General features: G+C 44.3%; 1 protein-coding gene across 1 annotated transcript in view; it reads left to right on the top strand.

Annotated features, from left to right (window-relative positions):
- The first annotated feature begins 9,446 nt into the window (after positions 1-9,446).
- GPC5 (glypican 5) overlaps positions 9,447-12,948 on the top strand; it is a 657,195-nt gene continuing 653,693 nt past the window's right edge. Inside the window, exons 1-3 of the mRNA XM_085226445.1 lie at positions 9,447-9,624; positions 9,660-10,202; positions 11,243-11,329. Coding sequence (XP_085082571.1) covers positions 9,447-9,624; positions 9,660-10,202; positions 11,243-11,329 — 808 coding nt within the window. The remainder of the gene's footprint in view (positions 9,625-9,659; positions 10,203-11,242; positions 11,330-12,948) is intronic.

The raw sequence follows: 12,948 nt of genomic DNA, 5'->3' as shown, positions 1-12,948 counted from the left end.
TTGTCGCTACTATTACTTAATAAACAGCATTTGTATATACATCTTGTAAAAATAAATACTTTTTCCAATGACATTACATCAAAACACCAGTTTCAGCTTTCAAGACCGAGAGATGCAATAAGCAATGCTGATTGTATCAGTATGAATTCCTGAAACTATTAACAATGAAGTAAGACAGTATGGTTAAAATGTGCTTGGTATTCCGATTTATTCTTATTTAGCTAATACAGGGCAGCAGTAAGTATTTATACCCCTGTGAGTAATCAGGGCCCTTAGTATTTTGTAAGTTGAAAAAAAAATATGTCTTTCGAGTGGATTCACAGTCTACAATGCACTATGATATATAAAGTGAAAGACTATTTTGAGGATAAGTAGAAATAAATAATTTGAAACTTCTCTTGATGATTCACTGAAAAACATCTTACAATGTGGAACAACGTTTACTCATTTGGAATCACATTTTCAAACAAACAAAAATGAAAACAAACAAACAAAAACAAAAAAAGAGGCCAGGATAATTTTGGATATACGGCTTTCCATCAGAGCTGAAATATATTCTTGTTTTGCTCATGTTAGAATGTAGGGCAGCTGAGGTCAGAAACAGCTTCTCCTCTGCTCCAAAATTAACTGACTAAACTTAATTAATGTTGAATTCAACAAGCCATTATTATTGAAAGTATAGCTAACAGTCATAATTGGTACGTGTCTTAATGACTACAACAATTTCTTAGGGAAGGATGAGCTATTTTTATTTCTTACTCCTCATAAAGAATCTACTTTTGCCTCTGTATTTGTCTTGCATGTCTTCAATCTAAATCATAATGTTATACTAAAGTATTTCAAATTATTTGGCATGTTATCTAACTTACTTAGCATGTTCTTAATTTTCAGTATATCATTCCATGACAAAAAGAAAGATGCCACTTCTTCTAGATTCTTCAGTAATGGCCACAGTTTTTTAAATTTTTATAATCCTGAATGATCATGTTCTTTTCATTCTAAAAATAAGCAGAAAAACTAACTGAAGTCGCAGCAGTTCACTCATTTAGAAAGCTGTTTGATTTTTCTTTTTCCTTGAACACATCTACCGGTGACGATTTAATCATGATTGGCCTTGATTTTTAACTTGCCAGTCAAGATCAGTAGTTACAACACATTACTGTGCAAGTCTCTAACTTTATCCAGTGCTTTCTTTCATTAAGGGCAATTCAGCACTTGAAAAATGTGTAGCTGAGTTTCACAGAATAAAAAGATTAAGAAAGCAAACGTAATTGGTTACATACAAATTTTTCATTTGCTGTGTTTTGTTTGTTTGTTTGTTTATCTTAAGATAGTAGATTATGACTGTTCAAATATATGAAACTATACTGTTGGATTATGCCTCTGGAGAAGTAAGCAGTATTTACAAACAAAATATTTAACATTTGTGATGATGATGAAAATAAATTAGGGGAAAATATACATCTCTCATGGACACTTTTTTTCCAGTTTAATGAGCAAAGATTATAGCAAACAGATCTTGTTAATCAACAGAGTAGATACAACTCAGATTATATACAAGAAGCAAACCCACTGAATAAGTAGATTTTATTTTTACAGTAACTCTTCCCATTATAAAATATCTTGGTCAAGTTCAGACTTATTGTAAGAAGCGAACCTAAGTGCTAAGTGGCAAGAGTTCTGCTTTCTTTCGCTGAACTAAGTTACAGACTCCATCACTGGCTTTGAAGCCAAGCATTACACATTAAAAGGCAAAAATTTAACTGTATGTTAAGAACATAAATTGTAATAAAATTTGAAGAAGTCTGTAGAAGCAAAATGGCCAAATATTCTTGAATAAATGAAGTAATGTTAGAAATTGTACTTCATTAGCATTTAATAAAAAGATATCTCTCTGAATATTAAAGTTCTGATTTCTGATTACTTTCAAATTAGATTTGTTGTATCCCTCAAAACGGCATTTGTCTGTGACATTATTGTATCTGTATTTCCATTCACTCCTTAAATTCACCTATTTTTTCTATCCTTCGCTATTCTTAGATAAATGTATGAGAATAAAAAGATGTGGGTTTATTTTGTTCTGAAAAACCAATAAGATCCAGATTCTTTTTTTTTTTTTTTTTTGAATTAACTCTGACAATAAATACTGTATTTAAAGGGCATAAAAGTGACTTGCAGTATATGAAATCTTGCAGAATATGACATTTGTTTTACTAGAATTTAATATTTTAAGTTCCATGCTATAATTTGGCAAGCTCTTGAGCACAAATATTGTATTCAGTTAAGATGAATCTATTTGAGAAAGAATCTGGACTACTTCAGAGTAGCTCGCTGCAGACTGTTTACTGCAAAAATGTAACTGATATGCAGCAGCGATGTGCACAACTGGAGAAGAGTTTGCTGACAAAAAGGTAATAAAATTTGTTTAAATGTAGTTGAAAACACATCTTTATTTGCTTCTATTACTTATGTAACCATCTGCACAAGTAGCCCTAGATTTAACTGCATGTCCAAAAGATGTGTCACAAACAGTAGTCAAACTCATTAATCGAATGTACTGACACAGAAACCATTTTTTCTCTTCTCCCAGCTGATCTACTGCAGCATTAGCTGACCAGACAGCTCCTGTCCAAGCCTCAGCTTCTAGCAGCCATTGAATTATCTCTCCTACTGAAGCAATATGAATCACAGTAAAGGAGTCATGGAGAATGGAGAGCCATGTGTTGTCAGCACACACTGACAGCATCTAGTCCAGCATCTCACTTCTAAACTTCTCAGTGGTTTTCATAACACTTTGAGTAGGAGGAAAGAAGAGGAGGCAAGGACTAGTCATACAATTAGGCAAATGGTTGTCTACTATTTACTACTTCCTTGCTACACATTTTCCCACAAATACAAGCTCAGTCTCTCCCTATCTATACTTGCTGAGGCTGTGGGCTAGTTTAGAACAGCATGTAAGCAGCAGAGCACTCATCAGCTGAAGTCAGCTGAACAATATACAACATTGATACAGATGACTTGTTAATATCATCTAGTGAAACTCATTAGAATCATGAAAATATTTTTAGTTCAATGCCTGAAGCCATCTAAAATGGGCATTAAGAATTTCAAAAGAATTTCTTCATATGAAAGATCCTATCATCCTTCTTTTCTAGAACCAGTATATTCAAGCCAGCTTGCAGCAGTCATGAATTCTCAAAAGTTGTTGACCCAACAGAGGGTTTTCATCTATGTGCATGCTGATGTCACAAACAGCCATTAGACTCACTAAAATAAAGCTACAGAGAAATCTGAAAACTTACCCAAATATTCTGCAGTAGTCTAGAGCAAGCTGAATGCTTACAGCATCAATACCGTTTTAGTGGTGTCTGCATGCACGCCAACATGTATTTTAGTATAGTGTTTTAAGTATAGTCCCACAATAAAGGGTAGAGTCAATATAATATATATAAGTAGTATATAAATATGAATAGCCATCCACTTGAATCTACCGAACAACATTTCTCACCAACAAGAGAGACTGTTTTTTAAAAGTCTGTACACAGCTAGCCCAGCTTTCCAGGTGACACTGAGAGGAATAGAATTCTTGCAATACGTAAAGTAAGAAGGCTAGGCTAAAGCTACATTAAACTGGGAGTAAATGAATACATGAAGCTTGTTTCTACTTTGACCAATGTTATTAATTTCCAAATGATTTAAAATGAGAAGGAAAGACGATTTTGTGCATATCCTTTTCATCTATATTCTTCTCATGGTTCCACATCTCAGAAATAAGGGACTGTTGTATAATAAGTTTACATCACTTGTGCTCTCTTGCAGGAGCTAAGGATGACACTGGAGAGGAAAAGAACTGATGGTTTGCAGGAGTGCAAAATAAGGGCACTGGCTACGGCCATGTCCAGAGAACATGTGGCTTGCAGAAGCTGGAATAATGACACCCAGAGTCTGCCCAGCTCCAGGGGCACTACTAAAGAGGTGCTGTCAAAGGATGCGTTAGATTCATGTTTCAAGGGTCAGGCAATCAGAACAAGTGTAATTTTACCACTGCATATCCTCCATGAACAGGTGTTTTTCAAATCATAGAACATCCCGACTTGGAAGGCTGGTCCATAAGGACCATTGAGACAAACTCCTATCTCCATTCAGAACCACCCAAAATTCAAGCCTTATGTCTGAGAGCATTGTCCAAACACTCTTTCAGTTCCGACAGCTTGGGGCCATGATCAATGCCCTGGGGAGTCTTTTCCATGCCCATAGCCCTCTGGTGAAAAACCTTTTCCTAATGCAGCTCCATGAACTCATCTACGTCCATTGTGCAGCCCAATTATTTGGGCCTCTGATTGGATAGCAGAATTATGTTTGGCCAACAAGGCTGCCAAACACTTCAAAAAACACAACTGGCTACTAGGCATTATGTTGGTTCTGGTGCCACACAGATGGCACTCGTTGGTTAGTTTCAGGGAAAAAGTGTCCTGACAGAGCAAGGATCTGAGAGGAAGACCTGAAGTACAATTTTACATTAGTCCTACAGATACAGGGTACTGCCAGAGGTGTGAAATTCTTAAATAGAAATATCAAGAATATTACAAAGAATATCTAAAATGGTATCTACAGGTGTGACAGTATAATTTAAAAGATCCCACTGAACCCTGGCTTTCAGCTGTTATTCTGACATGAACATATAAAGTCTCTCAACTTCCCCCAGTTTTTTCACCACTCATAATTTTCTGTATATTACACAATAATTCCCTTTTATACACTAATTCTCTTTCTCCTTTCATCTATTAACCATCAGGTTCCCAAACACCTATAGTACATGTGTTGCCTCTGCCTTCAGTGTTTTTCTATCCTTCTCCACTCCTTCATTGCTCATCTTCATTCTCAAATGAATCCAGGACAGGTCGCTGTCTGCAGCACTCAGGTTAGCTAGCATAAGCACAAAAATCCCTAGAAGATAACCATGTTTCCATATCGGCATCTGTTTCAGTAATTGTTCTTACATGTCTGAAGGTATTTTACATAATTATATGTGTTAATGCACCAGGATTCATTCTTATAGAACAGTGGAAAAAGTCTATCCCACAGAGTGTGAAGAGGGGATTTTGAGGAATGCATTGTAATACTACCAGTACCTCAGCTATTTTGCTCTATTTCCCCTAGCATGTTCTTTGATTTAGCCTTGATAAAGTAGTGGGAGATTTTAAACCATGCTCTTAGTCATGAAAATTTTCACAAAGCAGAAAAAAGAAAATGCTTTCTGTATGGAACAAAGGGAACAAAAGGCAAAAATTATACCTAAAAGTAACAGGCTACAGTGTGGACAGATTTTATTGGACATTTGTATAAAATGTCAGAGCACAACTTCATTCTGAAGTAATTCTATCCTTAATGCTCGTTTTTCTTCCCCCTTTTACTTCAGAGCTTCTTTTTCAGTACTTTTTTTTTTCTTACTTTTGAAATCTATACTTCTTAAAGACCACTTTTGTACCTGTTTTTTGTTGTTGTTGTTGTTTCTTTCCCCATGGTTTTAAATCTACATGTTCAGAAGTAAATCCCATGGCTCCTCCTGTTTCCCAGCTGTTTAGTGCTTCTCATGCTACCTCCCTCTTGCCTGCTTAAAGAAAACACAGAGGGGATGCTTAGGAACTGAGAAAAGGAAAGTAGTGAATGGTTTAAAGTATTAAAGACCACAATAGACAGAAAAGTTGTGAGACAGAGGACAGAATAGTTGAAGTTGAGGCAGCTTATCTTTAGTCCTTCTTTTCCCAGCAGCTTGTTTGCTTCCTATAACTGAATCTAGATTGCAGTAACGTTTCTCCAAAGTATTTCAGAACAGCCTAATGTCCTAACAAGGAGTATGTGCAGCTTTCCATTTCCAAGAAGCCCAGGAACCCTGCAGCAAAACTTGGCTCTGTAAAAATCTCAGAAGTGGGCAATTTTGGCTAGCCTGAGAGAGAGGAGGTAAGCGTGATCCTGCCTGTACTCAGGCTTTCCAGCCTCAAAGTATGGACATTTTCAGCATTAGAGGAGTGCAGAGATAAGGGAAGCACTGTTGCACATATAACACTTTCCATTTTCCATTCTGCTTCAGCTGTTAAATTTTCATCTGCCTGTAGATGCTGAAATATATCCACAAATTGAAGACTCCTATACTTCAAATAAAACTAGCATATAAAGGAGAATGTTTTACAAGTGAAATGAATAGGTAGAGTCTGCACAAACACTGATTTCCACGTAGGATAACATCATAAACACAGGCAAATTAAATTAATGGTTGAATGATAACATTACTAAACTCCCAGCATTAATAATCAGACATAAATCTTTAACTGTCTGTGACTGAGAACTCCTATATCTTGTTATAACTCACCTCCCTACAGAATACACATCTCCTTCTAAATATAAATATTTGAAATTATGATTCACGTGTGCTGGAGTATGATAAAATGTGCAGGAATTAAGGGGTTGATTCTAAAAAAATAACATGTCTGGAAAGTATACCTTGATTCTGAAAACGGTGAAGCCTTCTTGCACCAGTTTTGTCTGCTCTTCAGTCAGTTTCAAACAGTATTCTTGAAACTGTATGTGCGGAGTAGTATAAGCTCTAAAAAATCAGTAACCCCTCAAATTTTTATTTTATTTTTATTTTTTATTTATTCAAGTACAGTTTTATCTTACTTGTGCATTAGCAATGATAGGGAAATATAAGATAATTGGGGGATTATCTTTTGTCCTGGTTTCATCTTTATGACCAAAACCTACTAAATCTGCCATCTCTGCTACAGATAAAGGGTTTGTAAAATTTTGAAATAATCATATGCATCCAAAAACGGTGAGTTTCCAAAGTAAACTGGGAGTAAAATATCAAACTAGAGCACCTTCTGCAGGTCTGCCAATACTTAGTCCATCTATGTTTTAAGAAATAGCCCCAAAATCACCTCAAAACATATTGCAATTTTTTTTTTTTTTTAATATTCCTCACTGTCTTTAGCTTAGGAACTGTAATTTGACAAGCAGCTGATATCACATTTTAATAATTATAATTAACCAAGTTACAAAAGTTTTCAATATTTTATTATTTTTTTTTCTTTTTAGGTGCATCAGCTTCTTGCTAAATTAGGTATTTCCTAACATTTCTTAGTAGTGTGTGCTGCACATTATATATGTTAACTGTGATTTCAAGTGGTGTAAGTGGTGTATAAAGTATAATGATTTTTTTCCTATATTCTTTGTATTGATTAAGTCAAAGAAAACACTGCAGCTCTAGTTTCAACCTTGATTTTGAAAGAGCTGCAATCTGTTCTTTACTACATCACATTCTTCATCTGTAACATGGGAACAGCAATTGCTATGCCACACTGTGATGTGGGGTATGATCAATGTAATGTGCTCAGGTACTGTAGTAAAGAAAAACAAGATGGATAGCACTCCAGAAGACAAAAAGATGAGTTAGTATACATGAAAGAACAGTGACCTTAGGACCTCTGTTTCTGAGTTTTATCTGTCAGATACAGATCGGGATTTACTGTTTAACACACATAAGGGGAAATTTGACTTTGACTTGGTCTTGTGGGCTTTCCTTTCAGAAAAGCCATTTTTACCTTTGTGGACGGTACTCCAAAGCCACTTCCAATGACATTTTTTCTGTAGGTGAACCCCCCCAAAGCTGGGAAACAGAAGATATGAAGACACGTGCTCAGAGGTGGTCCATGTGCTCATGGATTTCATGAGGAGTGTCTCCCTGGTGTCAGCAGGAGACAGATTCCATCCTCCGGGCACACTGAAGCCACACACTTCTTCCATCAGTGGCATTGAGTGCAGGCAGGGACACAAACCCAGTTCTTGAGGTCACTACATCCCCTCTGTTTAGCTGAACAAAGCCATTGGAAAAAGTCTTGAATTCATTCCCACATACAATTATCTTTCTTCTACCCAGTAAGGTATAACGTGACTTCCCTTACTGCTTCAATTACTTTAGATTCCGAGAAGACAACACTTGCTCAGCTTTGCAAAAGCCAATGAGGATCTTCAGATATAGGGACTGAAATGGTACCTGTTTCAGTCTGCAGGAACATTGCCACCGGGTTTGGGAAGGCCTGGATTTCACCCAAAGCACTACAAACATCAGGTTTACGTCTGCATCTTATTGATTGCTTTTTGTTGGCCTGCTTGACAAAAGTAACATGAGAGCAAGAAGAAAAAAGCAAGAAAAAGAGGAAAAATAAATAAATTGTGAGGTGGAAGGAGTGGGAAAAATGCCTCAGCATCACGACTGTGAGAGCCACAGCAATACAAGTACTTTGTTTCATAGTGGGTCTACTTCCATCTAACTTGGCATCTAACACCACGTCTAAATGCTCCCTGAGTGTTATCACTTCTCAAAGGTTCAAAAGCAAAGTGATCTAAAAGATAGTGCTGCAGCTCTAATGAAATACCATAAGGTTAGGAACTGCCAGCACTCCATTGCAAACCACCACAACATGCAATGAAGTGGGAAACGAGCAAACTTTCTCCAATATATACTAGAAGTAACAAGAATAAAAAATATATGAACGAATATTCTGTTATCTGCAGACATCACCGTGGTGGTACAACACCAGACAAGAACGCAGTACTTCAGAAATGACAAATCCAGGGTCCCACTTTTCTGACCCTTTTATTGGGAGGATAAAGTGATTTCTGAATCTCCACCCAGATAAGGAAACTTAGGTCTAAAAAATTTCTGTTCTATCAAATACTCATAGTTAAAGGCACCTTTAATAATATTGAAGTAAATGCTTGCTCTGCAAAGATGCACCTACGCCGTGTGGAAGGATGCTGACCTCTCGCCATTGCTTCCTACGAGTTCACACAACGCAGCGGAGACACACGGGGCCACGAGGAAGCACCCACACTCTGCACGCGTCACCTCCAGCACTCCTCCACCCCCGCACGGAGCATCCCGCACGGAGCTGCCGGCCTGGGCTCCTGGCGGGGCAGCCACAGCTCATGGTGGCTGCAGGAAGCGACACATCTGCCCTCGGCGCGCCCCGCTGCCTCCACACCCACCCTCCCGCGTGCTCCGCGCTTCCCGCTCGGACAAGTGCAGCCCCGCGCCGGGCCGCCGCGTGCGCCGCTCCCTGCTTGCGCACAGCACCGCACCGCCTGCGCAGCGCGATGCACCGTGCCGTCGCGCCGCGCCGCAGCGGCGGAGACAAAGTTTGTGGCGGTGGCGCGGGGTGCGGGCGGTGCGGGGCAGGGCAGGCCGCTCGTTCGCTCGCTCGGTGCATGCCTGATGTGTGGATGAATTGCAGCAGGCGGCAGCTGCGGGCGGGGGCGGGGGTCTGAGGCCGGCGATTGGGCGGCGCGGCTGCTCGGAAGCACTTTGTTTTCTATTCTAATGAGGGCGGAGCGGGGCTTGTGGATATTTACGTTGAGGCGGGAGCCGCCGCCCTTCATTCACCCACATGGTCCCGAGCCCAGCCGCCGCCGCCGCCGCCGGGACCCGCCGCCTCCACGCCGTTTTCCCCCCTCCGCCCCCACGGGCTCCGCCGGGAGCGGCGGTGCTCCGCGCCTCGCCCCGTTGCCGCCGCCGCGCGGGGCGCCGGGGCCGGGTGGAGGGAAGATGGTGGCGGCCGCCGGCGGGTGAGTGTCACTGCCGCGCGCGCGTGGCCGCCGAGAGAACCGTGGCGGTGAGGAGCGGGGGGCAGCTCGGCGGCGGCGCGGGGGGTGCGGGCGGACGGGCCGCTGTGAGTGGCCGGGGCGGCGGGAGGGGGTGTGGGTGAGTGGGTGGGCGGCGGGGGAGAGCGGGAGCAGGGCGCATGGCAGCCGCGGCGGCGGCGACGGCGCCTCCCGAGCTCGCACACGGGGCGGGAGGGGCCGGAATGAGGGAGATTTGAAAAGCGTGCGCGCCTCGCGCCGCTGCGGCGAGCCCCGCCGCCCCCTTTCTGCCCTCCCTCCCCCCCGGCCGCGGCCCGGGCCCGGAGCGGGGAGCGGGCGAGCCCCCCGGGCGGGCGGCGCGGCACAATGGCAGCGGCCGCGGTCGTTGCGGGCGGGGGCCGTGCCCCGGCGGCCCGAGGCCCGGCCGGGAAAGTTTGTGGCGTGCCCGGCGCGGCGCGGGGGGGAGCTGGCGGCGCCAGAACAAAGCGGCACATGGGGCAGAGGCCGCGGCGGCTCGGGGGCTCCGTTCGCCGCCCACGCCCAGCTCGGGAACGGCAGCGGCGGTAACGCGGGAGGTGGAGGCGGCGGGGAGGGGCCGGGGGAGGCTTCTCGGGGAGTTCCCGGCGGAGGTGCTTTGTGCTCCGCCGCTCCCCGGGGGAGGGGGCGCGGGGCCCCGGGGAGGGGGGCAGCGCCGCGAGCTGCGAGCGCGTCCCGGGCCCCTCCGCGTGGGCTTTTGTTCGCAGAGGGGCGGGGGCGGTGGGCCCTCCTCTTCCTCTCCTCCTCCGGGCCGCACTCCTCGGCGGCGTGGGAGAGCGGGCGGTGGGGCGCGAGCTCCCGTCTCCCCCCGGGCGGGCGAGAGAGGGGGCCGCGGGAGGGCCCCGCGCTGCCCGAGAGCCGCGGGCTTCGTTACGAAATCGGCGCGGCGGCAGCTGCGGGGCCTCGGCGGCGCCATGTTGCTGGGGAGGGGGAGGAGGCGGGGGACATGGCGGCGGCTGCGTGCTGGGGCCGATTGTTCCCTGTTAGGCCCGGAGCCGCGTGTGGGCAGCGGCGGCCCGGGGAGCCGCTTCCCCTCCCCCCGCCGCGGCCCCTTCCCATCCGGGAGGCCCACGGGAGCGGGCGGGTCCGGCCCCTTCCCCTCCGCCTGGGCCGCGGGACTCGGCGGGCCCGGTCTGGCGGTGGGGGGCGGGGGGCGGCACACCGTAGCCGGGCTGTGACCTCCGCGGCGGTGGAAGCGGCGCCCCCTGGCGGACTCGCGGGGCACGGCCGCCTGTGTTCTCGCAGGAACACGTGCTGCGCCGTGAGGGGCGCGGGCCCGGCCGGGTAGGGGCCTGCGGCACATGGCCCGCGGCTGCGGCCTCCCCGCGCCTCCCGTGGGCCGCACTAGGCGGGAGGGAGCGTGCCGGGATGGTCTCCGCTGCGCCGGCGGCCGACTTTTGCGGAAAGGGAGGATTCGGGACTGGGGGCGGCCGCTGCTCTCGGGGAGCAGCCGAGCGTTTCGCGCCCTTCGGGGGGAACGTGGAGGGGAGGATACCGGGAAACTTGGTGTCTGACTTTGTTCTCTCCGCAGCGACCCAAAGCGAGTAACTCGGTGGTATTTTTGCAGTATCGACATGGGCGGCAGAAAATGCGGGAGCTTGTTGTGGATGTTGCAGTGAATGTTCGTGGGGAAAGTTGCTTTTCACAGGAAATGGTAAGCGCTTATCTTGTATTAATATTTTTTAATGCAGAGCTCGTGCTTTTGAGGCAGAGCCTGAGAATTTGGTCGTGCACTGAATTTCAAAGACTTTCCTGGGTTTGTGGGCATGTTTAGCAGCCCACAATTTCTGCCATTTAGGGGAGAGTGATACCCATTTTTTTTGAATGTTCATTTGTCTGACAAAAGCAGCTGGGTGCTGAAGGACTCTTCAACATGTTTAAATCATGTATTTTTTTTTTTTTGTTCTTCAGTGAAGTTCCTTTTCAGTTTAAAGAAACTCTTGTGTTTTCAAGGTATTATTCTTGGGTTTTCTGTTATGTGCCAAGTAAGGTAGACTTCACATTCATATCATGCACCACATTTAAGAGGGGATAAAATGTGCTTTCAGTTTTTGAGTTTAGTGCTCCAATGCTTAATTTGAAACTCAGGTCTGTAATAAGCAGCTGTAACTTACTAGGGTAACTTACAGCCATTACTGGAAACTTTCTGACTGCATGGCAGGCCCATCTAAACCCAATGGGAGGAACCCCCTCTTGAGGCAAAGGGTATCTGTGGCAGTAACAGTAAATGTTACGATCTGTATGCAAAGTAGAAAACATTACACACCAGCTGCTTTTTTATAAGGTGCTTTCTGGAATTCAGAAGGGTAATAAAAGCTGCTGAATGTAATTTTTAAATTCTTAATTATCCAAATTGAGCATTAACTTTGCTTATATTTGCTTAAAATGTAAGGCCTTACCCTTTTTTTTATTACTGTGATACAGCTTGCCCTTACAGCTGCAGATTGGTCTTTGAAAAGGAATAGTTATTTTTACGTTTGGAAATTTTGATGCGGTTCTGAAAATGATACGGGAAAGGTAGTTGATGCATTTTCACAAATGGGCCTTTCTGCTATTGTCGGCATTGATTCTAATGTCCCTGGTACTTTGTGTGAGAGTCCTGGACTGAGTTAGTGCGCTGCTTAAGCTAACTTGAGAGAAATGGAGGCTGAATATTGGTTCTTGAAAGTGTACAACTCAAAATCTGACCCAATACTCACTTTGTTCTTTTCTTTCAGCAGGAACAAAGTAAACAACATATCTTGAATTACTAAAAAAGCTGGTTGCGTCAGAGTAATGTCAAAGTGCTTACAGTGCAGGTAGTGATATATAGAACCTACTGCAGTGAAGGCACTTGTAGCATTATGTTGACAACTGCCTCAGGAGATCTTGCAGGACTTCAGAGATTGGAAAGGTACTGTGTGGTGGTGTCAAGTGCTTTTTGTACTAAGGTGCATCTAGTGCAGATAGTGAAGTAGATTAGCATCTACTGCCCTAAGTGCTCCTTCTGGCATAAGAAGTTATGTCTTCATCCAGTCACTCAGGCTATTACTGTAGATGTTCCAGTAGCTTTCTGCTTTGCAGTCTTCTGTTAGTTTTGCATAGTTGCACTACAGGAAGAATGTAGTTGTGCAAATCTATGCAAAACTGATGGTGGCCTGTTATAATCTACATCAAGGAGTCTGAAAGCTTTCTGCTGATTATGGGATGTTTTGTGGCCTTTCTCACTTAACAGCAGACTAGTGGATGACAGCTCTTGTAGCACTAAAGTGCTTATAGTGCAGGTAGTGTTCA

The sequence above is a fragment of the Meleagris gallopavo genome, chromosome 1, assembly GCF_905368555.1.
Source record: "Meleagris gallopavo chromosome 1, MGAL_WU_HG_1.1, whole genome shotgun sequence".
Taxonomy (NCBI): Eukaryota; Metazoa; Chordata; class Aves; order Galliformes; family Phasianidae; genus Meleagris; species Meleagris gallopavo.
This window is presented reverse-complemented; position numbering and strand designations above follow the sequence as displayed.